The 26,514-nt window shown below is 39.9% G+C and overlaps 1 protein-coding gene across 5 annotated transcripts; it reads left to right on the top strand.

Annotated features, from left to right (window-relative positions):
* The first annotated feature begins 332 nt into the window (after positions 1–332).
* LOC147860246 (uncharacterized) lies at positions 333–13,824 on the top strand. 5 transcript variants are annotated; one of them, XM_087324230.1, is made up of 16 exons: positions 333–419; positions 516–762; positions 1,160–1,242; positions 8,102–8,253; positions 8,511–8,575; positions 8,656–8,853; positions 8,995–9,049; positions 9,341–9,604; positions 9,786–9,913; positions 9,995–10,187; positions 11,337–11,396; positions 11,526–11,732; positions 11,822–12,080; positions 12,197–12,453; positions 12,729–13,128; positions 13,545–13,824. In XM_087324230.1, the coding sequence occupies exons 1-15, from the start codon at positions 368–370 to the stop codon at positions 13,014–13,016; spliced, it is 2,508 nt and encodes an 835-aa protein (XP_087180356.1). In that variant the 5' UTR covers positions 333–367; the 3' UTR covers positions 13,017–13,128; positions 13,545–13,824. The 5 variants fall into 5 exon arrangements, with proteins under 5 accessions (XP_087180356.1, XP_087180357.1, XP_087180358.1 ...); XM_087324231.1 differs by having other exon boundaries at positions 353–392; XM_087324232.1 differs by lacking the exons at positions 333–419; positions 516–762; positions 1,160–1,242 and adding an exon at positions 1,342–1,424.
* Positions 13,825–26,514: the final 12,690 nt, after the last annotated feature.

The following is a 26,514-nucleotide window of genomic DNA, read 5'->3' as shown; positions in this document are numbered from 1 at the left end:
AAGGGGGAGATTCGCCAGAATGCACAGACTGCGACCGAGGAGGATCGAAGAGGGAGACAAGGTTACGACAATAGTCCTGACAATAAAAAAATGGATGGGACAGGGCTTGGCGGTCCCGATAGCAGGTAAAAGGAGGGAGGGCCATAAATGCTTCTGCTCTTGTTCTTGTTCCTCCTGGTCTTGGTCTTGGTCTTGGTCTTGGTCCTCCTCCTTATGCCTTCCTGCCTCCTCCTCCTGTCCTGCGTTTGAAATGAGGAAATAATCTCTCAATTTTGAATGAAAAAAAGGAGTGCCCAAAACCCCCAAATCGCAGACGCAGCACAGCGATACTGTGAAGAAAGAAGACGGCATCGTGCGCTTCTTGGCTATGGCGAGCTCTTTCAATTTCAATGGCATGCGAATTTCGCCTTCCTTCTCAGATTTCCTGCCTATCTTCCTTCTCCAAATCTGTTTTTCTTTTTCTTTTCTCCTCCCGATCCTTATGAACCTTTTTGTTTTCCGTTTCTTCTTCTCAGGAGATTGTTTTGGCGACATGGGTTTTCATGAACTTGCCATGTCTCTTGTGGATCGACCACCCAGGAGGACCTTCTTTCGAACCAACAACGGAGGTTATGCTTCAGAAACAACAACGGAAGAAAAAAAAGAAGCCACGAATCCTCTCCCTTCTTCTGTTGTTTCTTCGTCAACTTCTGGAACAGAATCATTCCTCGAGATTGCAGTCTACATGCACAGTTTCCATAACCTTGACCTATTCCAACAAGGGTATGTCTCTTTCCTTGTTCTTTTTGCCCTTTTCAAACTCCACTTCAATATAGATTTATGGTAAGCTTGTAGTCTTGCCTTTCCTAAAACCCTGATATGAGATTTCACACCTTGATCTATTTCCAGCATTCGCATGTCTCTCCTTCCCTTTTGCAAAATCTCACTTTGATCAATTTCAGAATGTGTTTAATCCATCACATTCTGATGATCATAATTTTCAGCAAAGTATGAACTGGCTTGTTTTTGTCTTCCATACTTTATTAAGCATTAACTTGGGATATCTTTGTTTTTGTCATACTATGAAAGACAATCTTAGATTTTCTCTGTGGTTTGCTTTTTTATTAAGGCTTGCCACTCTATTTAGTATTCCATTAAGGATTAAGCATTTATGGTGCAGTTGGTACCAAGTGAAAGTTACTTCTCATTGGGAAACGTCACATGATGTTCTGGGAGTTCCTTCTCGTGTTATTCAATATGAAGGTAAGAAATTGATATCAAGTTACGCTTCTTAATAAAGTTCAGAGACGGGCATGTTTATGCTTTTTTGTTTGACTCTACATTGCTTGTCTATCATTAAAGGGTAACTGTAACACTGGAGAATCAGGGATTGCTGGAACAGATATGCTCATAAATGGTTTATTGGTCTATTCTAGGTTTAAAAGGTACTTGAGGAACCAGCAAGTCATTGTATTAACCTGTGCTATGTATCTACAACTAGTTGATTGCTCAAATCTTCTTCTGGATCCTTAGAACAAGAAGTCATGTGAATTGCATATCTATAATTAAAAGAGGAACATCAGAGTCGTTGCAATCTTATAATCTTTAGTTTTGGTCTTGAAAATAGAGACAAGGAATTAGGGCTGAGTGGTGTTGAGTAAAACATTTATGGAGCTTTTAGTCCCAAAATTGTTCTTTGTCCTTATGAAAGTATTATTTGTTAACCACTTTATTGGAGATTTAAAACTGTTTAATGAAAGAGGAACCTTGTCTATTTTGAGACAAGTCGTTGCACTTTATAATCCATTCTTGGTTTCATACGTGGCAAGAACTATTTTGAGATTCACATTGCATCTATTTCTTCCTCAGAGCTTCCCTTTTGTCTTCAGTGGGCTGTAGTTTTTATTATTTTCCTCTAGTTGCTATTTTCTAGGCCATCAAAAGGAGAATGTTACATGAGCATTCATTGCTCCAACTACTTAGCTAATGCCTTGCTTCTTTGATCCACTAGCATTTAAGAGATTCCTTTTTAACTACCCTGACTATATTCTTTCAGGAGTTTCATATCAATGGTATATGCAAGCCATACTCCAATAACCCTCGTGATGAATGAGGCTTTTAGCATCAATAAACCTCCTTATAAGAGGAACACACTTAAAGGAATTTTCCCTGGAAGAATGGTTGTGGGTTCACATTTGGATTCAACATGGTGTTTCTCATATGGATTCATCAAGTGTTCATTTCAATACATACTAAATAGGGAGGGCTATTTTTTGTTTCCAAAACTTGGGTTTAGGTTTTTCCTAGGTTTGGGTTAGGGTTTTACACGTTCATATTATAATAATAATGATGGGAGAATTGATAGACACAATGCTAGAGTGATAGGATACAATCATTTGAATACTTCAGGCTCAAATACTATATTATAGTGAGATTCCTATTTCTACAGGCTGAACAAAATGAGAACATGTCTAATGCATTCTCATTTTGCTAAGCATTGCAAACAAACGTTTCTAACAACCATTTTCTTGGGTTGCAAGAAGAAGGGTTGCGGGAGTCAGCAGATGAATTAGCACTTTTTTGTGCTTCATTTGTTTGACTTCCTCTCTTGAATTGTGTGGATACACTTGTAAATATGCAGTTTGTGTGCAGGATGTGTTCGAGGTGTGGGTGGAATGTGTGTGCTCCTCTATGTGCAAGTGAGCAGTTTCTGGTGATGTTCAGATTGTACATGTGTGTGTTTATGTGTAAAGGATCCTATAGAGTATGTGAATATGTGAGAATATGTGTGAATATGTGTGAATATGTGTGTTTATGTGTTAAGGATCATGCAGTCAAGTGTTCAAGCCAGAGCATGGTAGAGATAATGTGTCATCCTTACTGTGGAATATTGTAACCTCGTTAAATAAAATCTTCTTGTTCCAATTTAATAGAGCATATTTTTATCATATACTATTTGCTTCTTGAATCCTACATTATCTTGACGCACTGTTCATGAATACAACAATGATGACAACACGTGATGGATCTTTGCACGAAAGTAGTCAACAATGGTCCAGTCTTGACTTGGAGCTCAAGTGTCACCCAATGGGAGGTCAATGGTCTTGTGGATGGGATCAAATTCTTTGATGTTCCTGCCTTCAAACAAAAACTGCCTATGAATTTAAGCTAGAATATGCAAAACACTTACATAGGATAAGAAGATCAAAGAAAGAAATATTGGAAATGCGAAACAAAATAACCCGATTATAAAATTTGTAAAACACTTTTAGATAGGGTGAGAATATCAAAGATAGGAAGAATATTTGTGTGGGGGGGGGGGTATACTTGAGTATTGGCATGGCAGGTCCACGATTGATGGCTACATTGCCTTGGTCATTGTAGGCCTCCATGCACCCTCATGATCCTCTTCCTTGAATAAGGAAAACTTTGTCAAAGTTTGCATTCTCAAATCCTCAAAATGGCGAACCCGACAATATGTTGGAGGGTGGCAGCTCCAGACTTGCACTCTCTTTCATCTTTATTATCTTTGTACTACATTCTCTCTCTTCCCAGATTCTTCTCTCTCTAGAATCTGCAACTCTTTAAATGCCTTCTCTCTCTAGAATTTGCAACGCTTTAAATGCCTTTTCTCTCTTCCACTTTTTCCAAGATATTCCCTTTTTATTCCTAGGTTATTGTACCTGTTTGGTAGTACAAGAGTCTCTTAACTACCAAACAACCATTCCCAATTTTGTATAAATAGGCTTATACCAGCCTCTTTTGTAAGAAGATTATTTTCTATTGCGACTTACAAACAAGCACAACTCTTTGGCTGTGTCTCTACTCTTTGCAACCATTTTTTCTAGTGCTGTCTAACAGCCTTCTCACAGCTTGGCTGTGTCTATTTTGTTCTAACTCTTCCACTGCTGCTATTAACAACATTTCTCACATGGTATCAGAGCAGTGAGGTTTCCATATCCTTAGCTTGTTTTTTTTTTTGCCAAAGAGCACACAGACCTCTCTTCTTTTATCCCTCCCTCCCAACCCTATAGAGGAGGTTCTCTTAGCAGCCACCCTCCCAACCTACAGAGGAGGTTCTCTTAGCAGCCACCCTCCCAACCTACAAAGGACGTTCTTTGTTTTCTTTTCCCCTCATCTGAGCCTCACCTAGCATCTAGGGAGAAGTAGAAAGACAATGAGCATCTACTTATAACTGCTGTAAATTGTCCAGTTGTAGCTCAAATGAACTATGGACAGCCATCAAAAAGAGGTATTGAGAACTATGCTCAAATGATAGCTATTAAGAGCCAACTAGCAAATCTCAAGATTCATGACACTCCCAACATCATGGATCAAATAACGCAATTTGTTACTCTCCAAAAGGAACTAGTTTCTTTGGGAAGCAAGTCAACTGAAGTCGAGTTTGTGCATCGTCTAATGATAAAGTTGCTTGAGTCATTCTCAGCCTTTTGTGACACAATTTCTCTTCTTCCCAACACACTTGATATGAATACATTCTTGGCATGCTACAAGACAGGGCAACAAGGAAGAAAAGTGTTCAAGCTTCCAATGAGACGCTTCTACATGCGACAAGTAAAGGCAAGTGGAAGCAAAATGGTAACTCCTACAACAAACCCAATCCAAGACCACCAACAGCCTAGCCTACAAGGAGCTCACTTGTCATTATTGTGGCTACAAAGGTCACATTCAGCCCGATTGTCGGAAAAAGAAAAGGGACAATGCTAAAAATCAACCTACACCAAAATCCAACTCGGCCCACTCAGCCCACTCAGCCAAAGAAACAATCTTCCTTGGCATTGAGGAACATACTTCACATTTGGTTGGACCAACTACCTCGACCATTGATGAGTGGTTAGTAGATAGTGGTGCCACTTCACACATGACCTATGACAAATCCATTTTTCATGATGTGAAGCCTAGCTCCTCCTAAATCTCCATAGGAGATGCCTCAAGCATTGAGGCTTCATGTGTGGGTAGTGTGTTTCTTAACAATTCTTCAAATGAAGAACCTGTCATTCTTCAAGATGTGCTACATGTGCCTCGCATCTTTGCCAACCTACTTTCAGTCTACCAAATCACTAAACAAGGTTATGGAGTCTACTTTGATAGCTCAATTTTGGAAGTCATTGACACCAACAACCTACAAATTGTAGCTAGTGGCACACAAGAAGGGGGTTTATACCACCTGAAAAGTTCCCACAGCCCCTTGGAAAAATCCAAATCTCATCTTCTATATCTTCTTCAAGGCTCTCATGCCTTGATGGCACAAGAAGATCCCATGTTGTGGCATGCTAGGCCCGGTCACCTCAACTACAATTCTCTACAAAAGCTCTCCTTAGCTAGTTGAGGGTCTGCCTATTTTCAAAACTCCCAATACCCTATGTGTTGCTTGTCTTCATGGCAAGCAACATCGAGAGCCTCTCCCTCATGAATCCACTCAGCATGCAACATCTATCTTGGAGTTGGTGCACATGGATCTTTGTGGTTCCATGAAAACCACTACTCTTGGTGGTGCACGCTACTTCATGCTCATCATTGATGATTTCTCTTGCAAGGTTTGGGTTTATTTCCTTGTAGGGTAGCTCTTGAGACATCAAAGAAAGGTCGAAAGGTTAGGTCCGACAATGGTGGAGAGTTTATCTCCCAAGCATTCCACCATTTCTGCTCTCAACGAGGCATTGCTCACCAATTTTCTACACCCAATACTCCTCATCAAAATGGAGTTGTGGAAAGGAAGAACCGGACAGTCCAAGAGATGGCTCGTACAATGCTATCTCAATCTGATCTTCCTCTCTCGTTTTGGAGTGAAGTAGTCTACATCATCAACTGCTGCCCAACAAAAGCAGTTGTTGCAATGACCCCTGCAGAAGCATTTACAGGTGTAAAGCCCTTAGTATCTCATTTTAAAGTCTTTGGTTGTGATGCTTATGTTCACATTTCAGATCATAAAAGGATTAAATTTGAGTGCAAAACCAAGAAATGCAAATTTCTTAGTTACAACACAGAATCTAAAGCCTACAAGTTATGGGATTTAGAATCAAAGTCTTTAGTCATCTCTAGGGATGTTCATTTTGTGGAGTCTCAGCTGGATGACTCTAGGATTTCACCTGAGTTCACGGTTGAAATCCCAGCTCTTCCGGAATCTCCTTTTTGAGATGAAGATGTCTCACCTTCAAGCCCCCCATCTCCTCCTACTCGATCTCTAACTTCGCCAAGAATTCAAACCTCTCCCTCAACTCCACTTGTTTCTCCTCCCTCTACACACCAGCTTCCACCACTTCCCAAGTGGCTTCAAGCCACCATTCATGATTCTCATCTCTCCGATACTGAACTTCGTGAGTATACATCTGGTTTTCCGACCAACATGAAAAGAACACGTAAGTCACAACGGCCTCCTCACTCATGCAACTTTGCCTTACTGTGCACTGTTGTGCAATCACAAGAACCCACAACAGCAAAAAAGGCCCTTGTTCTTTCAAAGTTGAAAGCAACAATGGAAGTTGAACTTGATTCCATTGAGTGGAATCATACATGGGAGATGGTCCCACAGCCTACTCACAAGTCATCAAGTTGGCATATTGCCCTACTCAAGAAAATGTGGCTGATTTATTTCCTAAGCCACTTCCAAGGCAAGCCATTGATCAGCTCCTTGGTCGACTCAATGTTGGACCACCGTTTTGGAGTTGAGAGGAGGTGTTGGAGGGCGACAACTCTAGACTTGCACTCTCTTTCATCTTTATTATCTCTGTACTACATTCTCTCTCTTCCCAGGTTCTTCTCTCTCTAGAATCAGCAATTCTTTAAATGCCTTCTCTCTCTAGAATCTGCAACGCTTTAAATGCCTTTTCTCTCTTCCACTTTTTCCAAGATATTCCCTTTTTATTCCTAGTTTATTGTACCTGTTTGGTAGTACAAGAGTCTCTTAACTACCAAACAACCATTCCCAATTTTATATAAATAGGGTTATACAAGCCTCTTTTGTAAGAAGATTATTTTCTGTTGCTACTTACAAACAAGCACAACTCTTTGCAACCATTTTTTCTAGTGCTGTCTAACAGCCATCTCACAGCTTGGCTGTGTCTATTTTGTTCTAATTCTTCCGCTGCTGCTATTAACAACATTTCTCACACAATAAGCTCTCTTGCTCATTATATAATATTAAAAATGCAGTTGGGTATACAATAATAATGCCATAGGAAAGTCCGGAATAGGAGATGTATTGGTTTGATATCATAATTACTGGGACATAGGAACCAAGTGGATCAAAAAGTTGGCATATGAGCCTTGCAATTAGCACACTAGCCTATTAGTAAATGAGTGTTTGTAGTAAGTGTGGGGGCTTGTTTTATCTGTAATGTCTGGAAGATGGGTGGTTACACTCCGACTGGAAGGCAACTTTAATCTGATGTGGCTATTATTGTTACATCTCAATGAGAGAATTTTGAAACTGAAAAACATTCTTTGATATGAACATCCACAAATAGCAAGACTTAGACACCAAGAAATAGATGTCATGACCCTCTAGGTGGAAAATCTGTTGTGACCAGATTTTAACTGCCCATGCTCTATGCTCTAATATGTCTCACTATGGAAATTGAACTCATTTTTATGCTATTTCCGTCACTTTCCAAGCCCAGTAAGTGCGAAAGAGCCACAAAAGATGAATGAACTCTTGTTCTAATGTTCATTTTCAGATTGTGTACATAGGATTTATACATTGATCTTTTTGGTCTATATATTCATGGGACAACCAATCCATATATTTTTTTCTGTCCCATTTTTACTAAATTCACCCAATGGCCAGTATCATTTTGTTATAGAATTGCTGGCTACGTTTTCCATAATGGCAGTTGGTTTTCCAATATACTTCAATTATTTGTGAAGATTGACCTGCATTTTAATCACTGCTTTTTGTAGCAGGATGGTAAGCTCTACTATCTTTAGGTTCGAAATCAACTGAAGTTCTCTTAATTTCTAACAAAGAAAAGCTTCAGGAAAACCATCTCCCCTTCAAAATCTGCATGTCATCATAGATATGTCTTTCATTTCTGCACTTTATCATTACTTTATCTTTGCAGTATTTGGCACCTATGACACAATTCAATTTCTGGTTATGCAGTGTCAGATTTAACAGATGAAACTACAACAAATTGGCAAATTAGTGATGCTGACAACAGCTTTTCCACACGACCCTTTCACATCAAATATGCAAGGCAGGATGTCTCACTAGCTGTCATGGTATCCTTCAACTTGTCAGTCAAGGATATCGAGGTAACTATGTATCTTGAAGATATGCATCACAGAGTTTTCTCCACATTGTTTATTTGCTGTTTGTTCTATTTGTTTTCCTTCCACTTAATTCTGGTTTCTTCATATTATACTTAATTCCATTTTGTCTTCATATTTATACTAGGTTCATGCATTCTTTTCATATTCTCGTTTGCATGGTACGTGGTTATTGTGTGAGGCATACACATTTGCTCATTTGAAAGTGAAACTTTATCCACTTCCGTTGTTCAATGTGACAGTGGTTGCTGTGTGATGCTGTCATGATCAGTTTCCAGCTTTGTCATGCTCCAGCTGAAACAGCTTTGTATGTCCCTTTATTCTCAGTGGTTGATCTGGTAGTATTATATCTGAATCAAGCTAGTAATTGATTATTGTATGCCGCAGGTCATCAAGTAACATTTTCTCTGAACATTCTCTTTGTGCAAGTCATGACTTTCGCATTCTACCAAAGTCTTTAATAGGACTACATGCCTATTGTCCTGTATATTTTGATGCATGGCATAGGGTTCTTTTAGATGTTTGTGTTCACTCAGTGATGCTAAAGCCAAATTCAAGCTTGCCGTTACGAAAGAATCAGAAAAGGTTTCCTTCTCTTTCTTATTTCCCATTAATATTCAAAAAAGTTCTTGAGGTTGCAAATATTTCTTCGTGCCAAGTGTGAAAACACAGATTTTATACTTGTTTTTTGGTGTATGCTTTCGTCCCATGACAAAATACCATTAGTGAACAACACTCTACTGGGGAAGACATTGCCTGTCGAGATGTGAAGATTCTTAAGGTAAAGATGTTTGCTGCTTTTTCAAGGTGCCATATTTGTTAACACATCGGTCTCCACACCAAACTCGTGTTTAATGCGCAATCCAATTATGCTTGCTTCTTAAAGTTGTTGAATTCACTCCATCCAATTTTCTAATGATCAGTACTCATATCATTTTTCACAACTTTAGAATCTGGATTCGAATTGAGAAACTTCCAGGTTCTTGATTCTTGCGTCAAATTTGGAAAACTACCATGTTAATCTAAAATACCATGTTTCTCAAATATTTTTTTGTTTCTTGTATTATTACAGAATGTCTGTGGAACCAACCATGATGCCAAAGAGATTGCACTATGGAAGGCTCTATGTTCATCCCTCAATATTCTAATGCATGAGCTAAAGCTAATGGGATTAGCCGTTGAACAGTGCACAGACATGAGGGTAGAGGAAAATGCATCTGTGGCCTTAGTATTGAAAAACTTGACTTGCAACATGGAGGACAATTGGATCATAGGTGATAGAAAGATGCACCCTAACAAGCAAACCTGGAGTCAGGATGCGTGTGATTCACTGAAGGTCCAATTGCAACAACATTTTTCATGATATCAGTGCTTTGCATGGATATGTGCTCATTCATGACTTTGTTCGATTAAAATGTATTTTGTAATATTGCATTCATGCCCTCTTTATATGGATATCCTAATGCATTATCATGGATAAGTTCTGATGCTCTTTTCCCTCTGCTTGCCTAGGGCAGTTAAATGAGAAACTTGAAGGTATGCAAAGACATGATTTGCTACCTTCCAGATTAGAGCTGTTGGAAGCATTTCAAGCTTTGTGTACCAATATTTTAGTGCTTTGGAATACATTTTTGAAGTTCCACAGGTAAATATTCTTTTAAATGTTTTTAGGTGTTAATGGTAATATTCTGTGTCTTTGATGTGTCAAAAATTAAGAATGTTTCAGACTGAACCGATCTTTAGTGTGGGAGTATTTGAGAGGTATATGGGTAGATGAAAGATGTACGGAGTCATCCTTGTGGCTGATTCACTCCAAGATGGATGTTCCATCTATTACTAGCATTAAAAAACATCTTGAGAGAAAGTCACACAACATGCAGTTGCTGAGCAAGCCAGTTACCAAGAAACTAATTGAGGAGGTAAGTTCTCTAGGGAGAGATCTCCCATTGGGTTCATAACTTATTAGTGTTGATTCCATCAGTACATTATTTATTGTTCACAAATCATAGGCCCATTATGAGGATCATCAACATGCACATATGACATAGATTACAGCTATTAATAGCTAACGCAAAATTAGGCAATAAAAAACAACACATGATTGGAGCATAAAATATTATATTGCTAAAACATGCTTGCTACTAGCAATGGGCGCGGTTCAGTTTCAAGGCAAAGAAACCGAGCTGAACCAGAACCGAACCGTTTATTTAAAACAAAAACCAAACCAAACCGTTTATGAACTCGCAGTATTGAAACCAAACCATTTAAGAAATAGTTGAAACCAAACCATTTAAAACCAAACCGTTTAGGAAAAGTTAAAACCAAACCGAACAATTTAATAAAAAATTTAAACCTAACCATTAAATTAAACTAATTAAACATCTAAATAAACAAAAATACATTAAATTAAATAAGCATTTAAGTAAAATTTATTAAATCAATAAAAGAAACTTTAATTGAACCATTAAATTAAATAAACATTTAAGTTAAATTAATTAAATAAACATTTAAGTTAAATTAATTAAATAAATAAAAAACCATTAATTAAACCATTAAATCGATAAACTATTAAGGTAAAACAAAAGTTAACCAAAAACCTATAAACCTTTAAACCAAACCTATAAACCCAAGTTTTAGAACCGAACCAAACCGAAACCGAACTGTTTATCGAAAATCTAAACCAAACCAAACCATTATAATTTTTTGGAACCAATAAACCGTTAAACCATGGCTTAACGGTTCGGTTCGGTTTGAGCTGAAACTGTGCCCATTGCTACTTGCTACAAAAGTATAATGTCTAGAGTTCTCATTTAGGTTGGCTAGAGCTAGATAATACTTTAATAGTAAAAGTGTGCATGGAACCTCGACTCATAAAGACAGGTGAATGTGGTCACATACAAGGAATGGTTCAAAATTCTTAGTTAGTCGTTAAGTAAAAGTTTCACCCACTTAAATCTATTCCTTAGTTTTAACAAGCTTCTCATAAAGAACTTAGGTAGTCATATGCCTACTGTTTCTGCAACTAGAAACTTGTGAGATAGTTATTTTTTTGAATTAAATGTTTGTAGACATATACGGTTTCAGCCTCACGGGCTGAGTTACATCGCAAAACGCTGGAGCAGATGAAGGTAAGAAAAATCTTCTCTATCTAATGCAATCTATGTAGTATTGTTCAATTGGCTATTCTGGATATATATGATAAGGCTATCTCAGACCTATATTCAATTTTATTTTCTTGTGTTTTTGTTGTGTTCTAGATGACCTATCCAGCTCTCCAAGATATGCAGATTTATCACATGCCAGCTCAATTACCTATTCTTTATGTGGAAAGTCATATAATACCTTCTGTCAGAGTTGTCACTGATTGCAATCAAGACACAGAAAAGCAAGAGTGTCTTCCTAGAACGATATCCAATGGAAAAGGGAAAGATTTAAGCGTAGTTGTATTTGTTCATGGATTTCAGGTGAGTTTGTAATTGGTATGAATATTCCATTGACAAATTAATTTGAAATACATCATCTATAGCCCCTTTTTCGGGTTTCCACACCCCAGGGACATCATCTTGACCTGCGATTAGTACGGAGCCAGTGGCTTTTAATTGATAAAAATGCTGAATGTTTGATGTCGGAGATCAATGAAGATAAAACACTGAGCAATTTTAGAGAGCTTGGACATAGGCTGGCAGAAGAAGTAGCAGCTTTCATGAAGAAAAAGCTCACTTCCATGCTAAAGAAAAGTACATTACGCAACTGCAAGCTTAGTTTTGTTGGGCATTCAATGGGAAACATCATAATCCGAGAATCTTTGAGTGGTAAGCCAAATCAAACTGTATGTACAAACGTAATGAAATATGTTAAGATCTCTTTTATTATTAGATATATAAATACTAGAACTTAAACTATACTCTTTGTTGGTTTTTGTTTGCAGACCCAGTCATGAAGCCTTTTCATGAGTATTTATATACATTCTTATCAATATCAGGACCTCATTTAGGGTTTATGTATAATTCAAATACACTATTCAACTCAGGCATGTGGCTGCTGAAGAAGCTCAAGGCTTCACCTTGTATGCATCAATTATCCTTTACAGATGAGAGTAGCATTGAGGAATGTTATCTCTTCAAGCTTAGTGAGAAGAAGACATTTGAATACTTCCAGAATGTTCTGCTATTATCATCACCTCAGGTAATAGTAGAATCCACTGTTAGTCATAATTGATGTGTTATGATAGTTCTGAGTTTTACAATGTGTATATTTTATTTTCTTTCGCTCTCTCTCTCTCTCTCTCTCTCTCTCTCTCTCTCTCTCTCTCCCTCTATTCTCTCTCTATATATCTTGGGTTTTTAACTTTAATCCATTATCTCAATGTTGAACTTTGGCTGCTTTTTAAGGAGAAATGTTTTTGATGCAGAGAGTTTATTCATATATAAAGTAATGAGCTTATTTATTTATTTTTGCAGGATCGATATGTGCCTTATCATTCAGCTCGAGTGGAGATTTGTCAAGCAGCAGCCCAAGACTCGAGAAGAGGATCGGCATTTCTGACCATGCACCAGAATTGTATGCAACAGATTTTAAAGTCAAGCTCAGTCAAGCGTAACTTTATCAAATGCGATGTGAACTTCAATACATCAACACAAACAATTTCTTTTAACAGTATCATTGGACGAACAGCTCACATAGAGTTTCTCGAGACCGATATATATCTGAGGTTTTTAATGCAGACTTTTCCTGAGTTTTTTACCTAGCGGAAGTATTGATGGGAAACAAAAATCTTAACTTCATGTTGATGATCTAACATGATGCGTCTTATATGATTGGTGAATAACCACCCAACTCTATAAAAAGATAGTAAGAGAGGTAAGGATTATTCTCTTTCTTCTTTCTTTTGGTATCATGTACCCGTATACCTATATTTTGAGTGTTTTTTGCTATCCAGGTCTTTAAAAGTCATTCAAAGTGTTTTCTGGCATGTGGTTGTCCTAAAGTAATTTGACACATCTTTCTGACAATTCTGTCTTCTAAAGTCATTTAAAGTGATTTTTGGCATCTGGGCTCTATTAAAGTGATTTAAAGCATTTGCTGCCATCTTCCCTGTCTCCCAAAGTGTACTAATTTGCATTGCAATTTGGGATTGAGGTTGTCTTTGGAAGAAATTTGAAGCAATTTAGGGCATATTCTTTATCTTTGATGTTTGGCAGGGTTGTCTTATAAACTAGTAATCTGAAACGTTTTTTTCTAAATCAATTAATCTCTTTTTATGTTATTTTATGCAGGCTGTGCTAATATTTGATCACTCTTGAAGCATATTGACCTTTACTCTTATAATTCAAGGTACGAGCAACTGGATTCTTCTAATGTAAAATTATGCATTCTTGACCATAATATTAGAGAAGGTCAGTTTATTTGGAATTGTTTCATGAGAACCATCTGTTATGTATCCACAGCCCTTTAACATGAAAATTAATGTGAACTGTCTAATTGGCCGCACATGCTCTTTCATTTCATCTTTAGACTCTGAATCTAATAGATGTGAGCCAATAATTTTAGAGGTGAGTTTGTTTGGAATTGTTTCATGATCTTCTACTGCTATGCATCCATAATATAAGTAACACAAAATGGGGATGTTCACCTTCTAATTGACTACATTTTGCTCTTTAAATACCTCTTAGGCAATGAATTGAAGAGGTAAGTGTAAAGTGTTTTTGAGCTTACCATTTACCGTAAGGCGTAAGTTCTAACATTTTGAAATTGTAAACAGTAAGGTTCAAGAGAAAGTGGAGGGGGGAACATTAGATTCTGAACTCCACATGGTAAATGATGAAAAAAAGTTGTCATGTGCAAAACCAAATTAATTGTTAATGATATAGAGGTTACATTATGTAGGCCTTGACTTTACACATCTTCAAAGTTTTTTAGAAATTTGGCATAAATGATTTGGTTTAAATTTGTGATTAAGGGGATTGGTTTGGTTTCAGTTTTTCTTTAATTACTTGGGTTCACCTTTTCTTTTTACAATTTGATTTCAATTAGGTCAAGCCATTGAAACCAAATCGATAAAATAAAAGGTGAAACTGAATTTTTTCAAGGAGAAATTGAAACCAAATTGAACCATTTAATCACAAATCTAAACTAAACCATAAGTCAAAAGAATTAAACAAAAAAACAGTAAATCGAAAAATAATTTAATTTAAAGTAAAATCATTGAACAAAAAAGATTAAATTAATTGAACTATTATCCGTTAGTGAAACAAAAATGAAAATGATACAAGGGGCAACAGCTCGCAAGCCGATTATTTTGGATCAAGTTGGAAAAGGGAAGTTTCGTGTTGATGATGCTTATGAAGCTGAATGAAGAATTCAAGCAATGACAAGTTGGAATGATCTTGTGGATGAGAAAATAGGCCTTATTGAGGCCATATGTCAAAATTATGAAGTTCTTGTTGAAGACGAGGAAAAGGCCAAATGAAAGAAATGTACCTCAGGCGGTAACAAGGCCAAGAAGTGAGATGGTTGAAGGGCCAATTGGTGGAACAACAATTAATAAATTCGCAAACATGGTGTGAGATTTGAAAATTGCTCAAGCATACATTGAAGGTGTTAAGATAGACCAGAACGATGAAGAATTGGACGTGGTGAGTGAAGGAAGTGAAGAGTGATTGCATGTTCGGTGGGGGTGGATACTGTAATGTGAGGAATGCATAGGATAAAATAAGCTAAACGAGGAATATCAAGAAGATTGAATTATAGGTTGAGGGTGTAGTATGAAGCGCAAATAACGAGTTGTGTTTAAAAATAATAATAAAGTCTTAGCTCAATTGCTAGGAGTTTGTCAAAGATTTTTATTAGCATCAGGTGCCAAAAGGGTAAAGTGGTGCATACAAGTGAAAAATTAAAAAGTGTGGTGTTTGCTATAATAAAAAAACATCTACTAATTTTATGGGCGAGAAAGCCTCTTAAATCTTATAAAAGGATGATGAGGATTTATTGTTTGGGGAAGAAAAAAGTAGAGATGCAGAAATGTTGAATTCTAAAGAGAGAACTAGGATTGCAAATCAAGAGGGTGTACAAGACTAACATTGACAAGAGACAACTTGGTCATCATTTGTTGGGATGTTGCATCCAAATTGAAGGATCTCCCCTTGAAGCTCTACTCATGAACTTATCTTTTTTGATTATTCTTTCTTCTTGATCTTCTTTTTCTCCTTAATGTACTTGAAATCATAGGTTTTATTTTCTTCGTCATGAATATTAGGGTTCTTAGTTATTGTTTTATTTTTAGAAATTTATCAAAATCCTAATAATTTACACCAAAATCTTGTAAACCCTATTTTATAAAGGGGATTTCTTTTCATTGTGTTTCAATCCATGTTTTCACCAAAAACCCATTTCTATGATTATTATATTTTATCACCCTTAAAATACCCACTCAATGTACAAGATTTTCAATAAGGGCATGTTGGAGTAAAAGGTTGTACTCCAACTTGACCATTGTGTCGAATATGGGTGTAATGGTCGTATTTACATTGTCCTTTTGGATAGACTATGTTTAGGACAATAATGTAAATATGTCAAAGGGCAGTTGCCCTAGCCCAATTAGTATATAACTAACTTTGTGCCATTCTTATATTGTAACTTTTGGAATAAGATTGTTACATTGTGTGCCTCCTTGTCTCTCTTTCTCACACTCTCTCCTTGATCTTGCTTTAACTTATTAACTTGGTGATCTTCTTATCATAAATGTCCTTGTTTTCGCACTAACAGTCTCAGGCTCGAACACATTGTATGTCTAAGTATGTACTCACCTTGGAATTAGGGCAAAACCCATTCATGTTTTAATAGGAGGTATTTCTCTTTGTAGAGAGGATGCAGAATAATGTCTCTTTAGCCTAATTGCCTACATAATTGTCTCTCTCTTAGTGAATACTCTTTGTGCATATTGTAATCTTAATACTACACACATTCTCACACTTACTCTATGCTTGGTGTTCCTCAACAAGATCAACATACATATTCCGCATAAGACTACACAACAATAAACTAGACACCATACTAAGTGTCAACAAGTGGTAATAGAATGATCTTAGAATAGACAACGTTGGTAAAAGAAGAGGAAATTTGAAGGAAAAGACCATCCTGACATACACCTTCCAAAAGAACAATGGCTTCAACATACAACACAAGCTCCAAAATCAAGAACATGTAGGATGTGCTAATCATTTGACAAAAACTTTGTCCTATGGAAGGAGATGATGCACGATGTGCTACTTATCAGAGGCGAGATCGATGATCATAGGCACAATAGCAAACCGACAATGATGACGATCTAAGAATGGGGATCACTTGACGAAATTGCTAGATCAATTATCCAAATGCATGTGGCCAAAGATGTCTACTTCAGTATGGTGAAAGAGTTAACATTCACCCTATGGGAGAAACTTCAAACGATACATTAGAACTCAAGCTCCTCCAAACTCATCTTGATTCGACAATTATTTAACATGAAGATGAGGGAGTCATAGTCGACAACCTCCCATGTCAATACCTTCAGTTGGGTGCTAACTAAATTCTCACAAGGCTTGAACTTCGAAGAAGTCAAGACACTTGCATTCCTTTCGAGTCTCCCGACTAGTTGGGAAGTCTTCTACACGACTGTCACCAATAGCTCGACGAAGTTGACCCTTGACAAAGCGATTGGGGTGGTCTTGTCCAAAGAGCTTCGAAGAAAGTCGATGAGACTTACCATCAATGACAGTCCTGAAGTACATTTCTCCGGGGGAAAGGCTCAAAGTGCCAATTGCGACCAGAGCAAGTCGAAGAGGAGAAACAATCAACATCAATCGAAGTCGAGAAGCGGAACACCGAATGCCTACTCCATGCATTGTGGAAAGGTTGGCCACAACATTAGTGATCATTGGTCGCTAAACAAAATGGGTAGAAGCCAAAGGTTCGAGTTGAATGTAGGCTTTTCCAACTCAAACCAATCATCAAACAACAACAAAATTCATGTTGTTGAATCCCGGTCGGGAGAAGTCCTTTTGTTAGAAGGCACAATGTTGCAGACCATTGGTTGTTAAACAAAAAAGGTAGAAAAGACCTGGTCATTTGAAACAGGTAATATGCCACATTCTCTTTTTCATATCTTGGTGAGATGTTAAAAAATGCCTTATTTCAACAGGATTTCAAAAAGGCATGATGCATACGTACATTGTTTCATGAAACATAGTGAAAAATAGAACTAAATAACATCATGACAACAAAATCATCCAACGTATATTCTATCCACCATGTTTTTGTCCATCTTTGGGTCGGCACATCCGATTTCTTGTGGAGAAAAGGACAAGGCTTTCCCATGTCTCTCGAGCATCATCCTAAACCTTTCTTCTTCTTCGGGGAGAAGCAAGTCATCCTTCTCGACTTGGAGTTTCCCTCTTGATTCATCGGAAAAGGTATGGCCTATCCCTTTTGGGTCTCTGAGACTTGGATCCATGGTAACTTCTTTCATCCTTTGCCAACTATCCTCTGGTAACGGAATAATTACCGGCTTGACCTTCTTATGTATTGATTTATATTTTGTGTTTACTTTGACCAACTCCTCCATGACCCCCCGTTGGCATTCGTCGATGGCGGTATACATGTTGATGGAGTTTATTTGAATCGTATGTTGCTCATGAGGGCTCAAGTCCACGATACTCTCTATTTCTCCGATTGTATCATTAAATGAGGCTTCCTCCATGACCCATGATTTATTGTCTTCTTCTTCTAATATTCCTTGTTCTTTTAGCCAATGTTCAAAGTTTTGAACTTGGCGCTTCTCTCTCTCATTGAGTGTGGTCATCCCACACGCACCATTAGGTGCTAAATATAGTTTTCCTTCTTGCTTCTTTCTTCTTTTCGGGGACTTACTTTTTCTTGGACTATCTTTGCCCCATTCTTCAATAGTCTATGTTAAAAATCAGAGGCCTCATCTTTGAGGCTATCTCGGTTCCTCTCATGATTAGCTCGCACTGTTAAGAATTGAACTGACTTTTGACCATCAAGACTCTTCACCCGAGCGAATGTTGCTCCACTATCGAACACCTTAGTCTCCATCCTTGATGATGTTATGTAGGGTTGCCCAAGAATCACCGAATGGGAAGCTGAATCTTGCACAAAAATGTGTTGGTCGATCTCTATATCCCCGATTGTGACTTGAATGTTGGGACATGCTCCATAAAGATCTTTTGTTGCCTTCGTCGCCGCACGAATCTTCCATCCATGGTTCGTGTTGATAGGCCATCTTCCCTTCTTGTAGAAATCCGTCGACATGATGTTAATCTTTGATCCATGGTCTATAAGAGCCACAACCGTCTCTTTCTTCTCTCCAATCTTCACCGGAGTTTCTATTGTCACTCTTGCCCAATGGGGTCATGTATAATGATTGTCCACTAGATCTTCTTCTTTCTCTTCCGTTCTTGCCATAGTTATGGCATTGGTTGTCACCTTTGTCAAAATTCCCTCTTCCTCATCCGCTTGTTGTCTTTTACGTTTGATAAGATCGACAATGGTCTCATGGAACTCCTTTGCAATTCAAATAGTTCTCTCAATGTAAGGTCAATACGGCTATCAAGCACTCTTTCTTCAAGAACCTTCCTGAAGTTAGTTTTTTGTTCAATATCCGACCTTAATTTGTATGTTGGCGTCGATCTATCCTTCCCCTTCTTGGCATTCTCTTCAATGGGTTGAGTCGGTTCCTCGACTCTCTTGTTTGAGCTTCCATTTTCTTGACGTGTGGTCTTGATCATCGCTACAATACAACTCATGTGCTGACACCTCGTCCTCGATCCGGTTTTGGATGTAGACGGCCGTTCGGACCACCTCAGCTCAGTAGAATTTAGGCATACTCTTCTCCTCTAGCATTGCCCTTGCCGCATCGACCGGTTCTTTCTTACGGCCACACCGTTTTGTTCCGGTGTATATCGACGACTGAATTCTCGCCGAATTCCTTTTTGCTACAGATAACTGTTGAATTGGTCAAAAAAGTATTCTTTTCCACCATCCGACCGTAGGCACTTTATCTTCCTCTCTGTTTCCCTTTCGACTAAGCTTTGAAGGTTCCGGAAACAGTCAAAGACTTCGCTTTTCTTATCGATGAGGTAGATCCACGTGTGCCGGCTATGGTCGTCAATGAAGGAGACAAAATACCGACTCCCGCCAAGACTAACGTTCAGTGCCGGTCCCTATAAATCTGAATGGATTAGATCAACCTTGTTACGGCTCCGGTTTCGTTTGGTGGGGAATGGAAGCCAGTGTTGCTTCCCGAGTTAGCAGTCTTCACATATTTGGGCTTTCCGGCCACTAAACGTCGGCAATCCGAACACAACTTGTTTCAATTGCAATCTTGAAGCCTCTGGTAGTTGACGTGGCTGATCCGCTTATGCCAGAGATCGATGTCTGATTCAATCTTCAGTCCTTTGACAAACATGGCGGTGCCTACGTCATTTGTGTTGAGGATGAACATCCTCCCTTCTCTGTGCCCTTGCGCGATTATCCGGCCTTCTTCCTCAATGAAGTACCCAAGGTGCGTAAACTGCACCTGCATTCCCTGGTCAACGATTTGTTTGACCGACACCAGGTTCTTTGTGATTGTCGGAACGTGTAGTACATTCATCAACTTTCCCTTTTGTCCAACATGGCTTAAAAGGACTTCTCTGACATGCACAATCGAGTGAGGGGTGTCGTCTCCGGTTTCAATGATTCCCTGTTGTTTTGGTTTCTCCAAAAACGAGAACCACTCTTTGTTGCTCGTCATGTGGTTTGATGCTCCGGAATCAACATACCATACTTCCTCCGATCTAGAAGTGTTTTTCTTCATCAAGTTCGCCTTGTGCTTCATCACAAAGGTTGGTCCTTTTCCGGTCTTCCCGGTTCCGGATCCTTCCAATCCTTCTGCATAGTGCGAGCTTTGTCGGTTTCCTTGTCCGGCCTTGCCGGATCCGGATTTTATCGCTAGGGCCGAACAATGGCCTAACATAGGGTGTCCCTTTGAGACACTTCACCAAAGGGGTGTTGCGGTGAGATAGAGTTAGACCGACATTTAATGGAACCTTAATGGGTTACTAGCGGCAATATCATTAGTCACAATGCACGCGTAGGATAAATTACACTTAGCACAGAACGGTAATTAGCAATGATTAAGATACAGAACAACAATAGTTTATTAATTATCCGCCAATGATTACAATCTAGTCGGCCCCTTTTTATAGGTCTCCGGCTTTAGGTACAAACCGGTGCCAACCGGCAACTGGCTACGAACCGGTCCGGATCCGGATCGGCATACCGATTCCGTGTCCGTCCATTCGCTTCTCAAATCATAATAATTCGATATAAATATATAATTAGCTCCCGGTCATTAATTATCCCCTCGTTTCCCATTTAGGACTTCCCTTGCCGATCGGCTAACACATGGCACACCTGTGGGACATTACCTTGTACGTCGAATCCCACTATCCGGCCTTCATTCATCCTCCAAAATGTCCAAAATACTTTGATCGAAGGGTTCCAATGGTTCCCCGGGAAGCTGTTCTGTTGTCTAATGATGTTGTCCCCCCTCATGTTGTTCCTACGATTGTGGCAACTCCTCTTTCTGCTCTGGCTCCGGTTGTGGCTGCTGCTAGTTGACATTCGTCGCCTACGGCTCCGTCAATTTGACCGCCTCTTCCTCCTTTTCCGGCTCACCCGGCCTTGGCATCTCCATCGGTCTCACCAACTCTGTCTCCATTTTTGGCTCAACTGATCTTACCGGCTCTTCCTCCTTTTCCGGCTCAACCGGCCTTGGCGTCTCCTGGTTCTGTTGTCTAGCATGCCCCGATGCCTACCGATGACCTTCCTCTAGCGGCTCCTCTTGAGTACTATCTAGTTGTCTTTCCCTGGCTTTAATCGGCGTTTGTTCTAAAGATGGCTCCTCGTCACTTATGCTAATCACTGCAGTTTTCTTGGCCACTTCTTGTCGTCGTTGTTCCCATTCGTACTTCTCGAAGCGGAGTTGGTTGTCCAACTGGTCATCATCCAGTTGTGCCACCAACTGGCAAACTGCCACCCTTTGCTCATCAGCCAAGGATAGGAAATCATCCAACAATTCATCCTTCATTGTTTCAATGCTTTCTCTATCCAAGATGTAAACTTCGTCGCCTTCTTTCTGCCAGTTTTCCGCATCTGCTCGTAGCAACTATAGCTCGGCTACTTGCTTAGCCCACTTCGACCACCACTGTACTGAGCTTTCTTCCACCAGTTGTTGTTCCGAATATCTTGCGTCGGCCAGTAACGCTCCTCTCGCCACCAACGTTCTTCTTCCTCCTCTCGGTTGCTCCGAGGTTCGATTTGCCTTACCGGTGTTGCTTGCCAGTTCAGCAAGTTATATTTGCATCAGTCCATTGTGTGCGTTCTGGAGTGGCATAACATGCACTGTGTCCGCATGGTACATTCTATTGCCGAGTGCCTGGCATTGAGATAAGTCATACATTGTATAACTTGCCAAAACCGTAGGTTGTCTTCTGTCGGTAATGTACGCTGGAGTGCCCCCATTGTTAGCCACGAACTTGTTTTCTCCATCTCCCTGACCCTTTCTATGACTTGGTCGATTGGACTGGTGCGGAAATCGATCACTGCGCACACTGTACGCAGGGGTTCCCTAAGTGTGGCTAGGAATATTGATTTCACCTCCTCCTCCAGTGGTGCCCGATTGAGCTGACTGTGCATTCGCTGGAACCGGATTACGAATTGTTGAATGGTTTCCATAGGTTCCTGCCGTATGGTGTAGAATAGGCCGACCATCTCCTATTGATCCATCTCTTTGTTGAAGAACTATAAAAATCTAGTTTTTAAGTCCTCAAACGTCGTGATGGTGCCGGGAGTGTGCATCAAGCGCCATCACGCAGCTGGTCCTTCCAAGGTCATGCCGAACTCTGCAATCTTCGAGCGTTCTGCTTCGACGGCGGTCAAGCATTGCAACACATGGTTTGCTTCCCATGTTTGCAGAAATGCATAGACATGAGCTTCTACGTCCGGATCATCCCGGTACTTGGGATATTGGAACGGCATGTCGTCACCCGGTGTCGGAGGTCTCCCCTCCTCTTCTTTTGGTGACGGAGGTCTTTCCTCCTCTTCTTTTGGTGTTGGAGGTCTTGCCTCCTCTTCTTTCGGTGTCTCATGTGGTCGTGTCAAGAGTTGATCCACCACCTACCGATCTAGAAATTCCAATTCCATTAACTCCGGTTTTGGTGTCGACAAGGTATCCGACTGCTCGTCCTCCGGTCCGTCTAGGGTGTCGTGGTTGCTACGGTAATTCGAATGGGCGTTGCATTCGCCGTCCAAATACAATTCGAAGGCCCATAATGGTTGCGAATCGCCTCCCCCTGTTGCTAGTGCCTACAGAATGATTCCGCATCTCGGAGACTGCTCAAGCTGCTTCCTTCGTCCGGTTGGGAATTCTGCTGCATACGGAGTGACTCTACGGCCACTCGCCGGATTACTTTAGAAAATGAGCGATCCGCACGGATCTCTTCTGCCGCCTGTTGGAAAGCCTCTCGCTTCCGCAATCGTTCGGCAAGTCTTCTTGCTCGCTCTGTAACCGGGTCGTTTGTTGGTCTAGTCATCCATGCCCGCCGTTGTTCGTTGCGTTTGTGCAGGAATTGTGGTCGCCAAAAACTGTGTTATCGCTTGGGCCAAACAATGGCCTAACACAGGGTGTCCCTTTGAGACACTTCACCAAAGGGGTGTTGCGGTGAGATAGAGTTAGACCGACTATTAATGGAACCTTAATGGGTTACTAGCGGCAATATCATTAGTCACAATACACACGTAGGATAAATTACACTTACACAGAAAGGTAATTAACAATGATTAAGATACAAAACAACAACACTTTATTAATTATCCTCCAATGATTACAATTTAGCCGATCCCTTTTTATAGGTCTCCAGCTTTAGGTACAAACCGGTGCCAACCGGCAACCGGCTACGAACCAGTTCGGCATACCGATTCCGTGTCCATCCGTTCACTTCTCAAATCATAATAATTCTATATAAATATATAATCAACTCCCGGTTATTAATTATCCCCTCATTTCCCATTCTGGACTTCCCTTGTCGGTCGGCTAACACCGGATTTAACCGAATCAACACGCTTCTTCCAACACTCGCTCTCTCTATGACCTTTCTTGCCACAGTACTAGCAATCCGTGTCAGTTTTCGACTGCCGGTTTCTGGCTCCGACTTGACTCCCCCTACTTGTGGAGGGTCCGGAACTGTTGTCGGGACCGTCTCTGTGCCTTCGGTTCTACTCTTGCCGGTCACCTCTATTGCGTGCCGACCCACCTCGTCCTCCATGCCCACGGGGTTGATCCACCTCCGTGTATAGCATCTGGCTGTCTAATTGAGTGGTCCTTGATCATCAACATGGATTGTAACTCGAAGAAGGATGTTGGCTTCTCCCAGGTGCAAATTGCCATCCAGATTGGCCCGTACCGTTGTGCTAGACCACCAAGACAGATCTGGACCATCTCGTCTTCTTCCACCGTTACGTTGATGGATCCGAGTGCATCGCAGATCTCCTTAATCTTGGTGGTGTAGTCCGTAACCGACATATCTCTTTATCGGATGTTGTTCAGCTCTTGCCGGAGCTGCAACTTACAGGCTATGGTACTTGCGGCGAAAATCTTCCGTAGATTTTCCCAGGTCTCCTTTGGCGTTTTTGCATCCTTGATGTAGCTAAGCATATGATCGTGCACACCAGACGCGAGGCAATACAATACCCGACTCACTCCTTGCTCCCATGCCAGGAAGTCTTTGTGTGCTAACTCCGGTGCTACCTCGTTGGTTCCTTCCACATAGCTCCAATATCCATGCCCCAACAGGTACTAATGCATTTTTTGTGGGAAGCGAACTTGTCATACCTCTGTCCATTTCGGTTCTCTACTGTTCTTCACCAGGTGTTAGGGTTTGTCTTCGAAAACGTATGTCGATTGCAGAGGAGTCTCAACCCTTGCACTCTGATACCATGTAAAAGTTAGTGTGTGGAAGCTTGACAAAACCAGTTTAGCTAGGCAACAACAGAGAATAGAAAACACAGGTTCAATGGAAGCGTGAGAATATTTAGCATACACGGGAGATACAGAGAGAGAGAGAGAGAGAGAGCAAAACATAAATCTCTATTCTAAAATAATAATCCTCTATGTACATAGAATGTGCTCAAAGAGCACTTTTATACAAGTCCATAAAGGACTAACAGATACTTAAATGCTCATACGAGTGACTGTCGCTGACTCCCAAGAATATGTCTATGTACTAGGCTGGATCCATAGGCCTCTAACGGCCTACCGGTTTCAATACGATCCGGCTCTCGGTTCCGGATATCATCCGGTTCTCCATTTCGGATACCGATCCGGCTTTGGCTTATTCAACTGATTCGGATCCGGTTGAGCTTGCTCGCTCAATATTATTTAATATTGTTTACTATTGTTGTGCATGATTTACTGTTATTTACTATTGTTGTGCATGTGAGGCGAAGAAGACAGACAGGATTCTAATGACAAGGAAGACACCCACAAAGAAGAAAATGTCAACACACCGTGCAAGGAAAGAAAAAGGACCCCCATCAAAGAAAGTAAGATGACCCCCACTAGATGGAGGTCCAAGTTTTCAACAACTCAGGGCAAGAAGATTCACACAAACATCCTTCGAGGTACAAAATTAGGATGGGGTTATTTCCTTCGTGCACGAGTGGACATTTATGAAGACCTAGACATGTGGATGATGAAAACTTGGGGCTCATCACAACCCGAGACAAGGAGAGGTTTCCACCTCACTCAATTGAAGAAGGATTATATCACTGAACTAAAGTCACGATATGAACAAGTTTATGATACGAAACATATCCGTCAAAATGAGGTAGGATCTATCTTTGCACGTGCATTTGCATGTGAACTCCATGGTGGCATTGAAGTTGATTGGGAAGATTTGGCTCATCGTCGATCATCACATTATAGAGGATCCTCAACTATCAACACTACCATGAAGTCCAAGGGTACCTCTCATATTGAAATCCCAAATCTCACATTTGTGTTGACTCAACAAATTGCAAAACAAAAAGGCACACTAACAGAAAAACATGAAGAGCAATTGTTGCATTGTATAGCTTCCATGCAAACAAAAATGTAAGCACTGCTGGCCGATTTGGAAGAAGTTTCATCTGGTGAGATGGCAACAGAGAAACAATTCACAACTATGTTGAATACATACGAATGGATTGCATCAACAATCCAAAATTCTGAAAGCAATGTATTAAAAGAGGAGTTGAAGAAGGAGCTCACAACTATGGGTACTCATCTAGAAGCACAGAAGAAAGATCTAGAGGCATGGCAGTCTTCTCGTTCTGAAATTGATGAGCAATTATCTGCATTCAGAGAACCTAACATGTTTGATGAAGGGTCTAAAAGAAAAAGGTTTAGATACTTTGTGTCCATACGTAGTTGAGAACCCTGCTTGTATGGAAAGTACAATTACAAACATTACTATATCACGGTAATGGTTTATTTTCTCCTTTTTGACCTTCTATGGTATAAAATATCTTGGTGCTAATATAGTGTATGTTGTGTATCGTTACTGAAGGTGTTTATTCTGTGGCCTTGGATTCAAGCTTGAGTCTATGGATGCTATCATTACACCATGCTTGCACACATATTATTTTGTATGCTCTAAGTACCATTTCGAGAAAGAAAATATATGTTTGGACTGTAAAAGTACAGTTGGAGCCGAATGGTACCTAGCTTGGGTTTGAAAGTACACTGCTATGGTATGTGATTAAGCATTATGCAATTTGTATACTATGATTTTATAATTTTACTTTTGGTTCTGTTCTTATACCTATGAGTATTGTTTCCTCAAGATCCTTTTTTCATGATTACATTGTAATCCAGGATGATCAGTTGATTTAGTGCGGATTATTTAGTACTAAAGGTCTTAAATGTTTAGTTGTATAACTTGTATTAGTACTAACTAGGGATCGGCAATAGTTCGGTTTAGGCTTAGCCGGTTTGGCCTGATCCAAGCCAAACCAAGTAAGCCTAAACTTTTAAGGGATCTCAAACCTGAACCAAACCAAACCAAACCGGTTTAGGCTAAACCGGTTTGGTAAACGGCTTGGAAACTGGTTTGGAAACCTCCCTCTCTCTCTCTTTCTCTCTCTCTCTCTCTCTCTCAAATGATCCAC

Source organism: Azolla caroliniana, unplaced genomic scaffold (assembly GCF_043228905.1).
Source record: "Azolla caroliniana isolate FFs.n. ecotype wild unplaced genomic scaffold, voAzoCaro1.0.p SCAF_9, whole genome shotgun sequence".
Lineage (NCBI taxonomy): Eukaryota > Viridiplantae > Streptophyta > Polypodiopsida > Salviniales > Salviniaceae > Azolla > Azolla caroliniana.
This window is presented reverse-complemented; position numbering and strand designations above follow the sequence as displayed.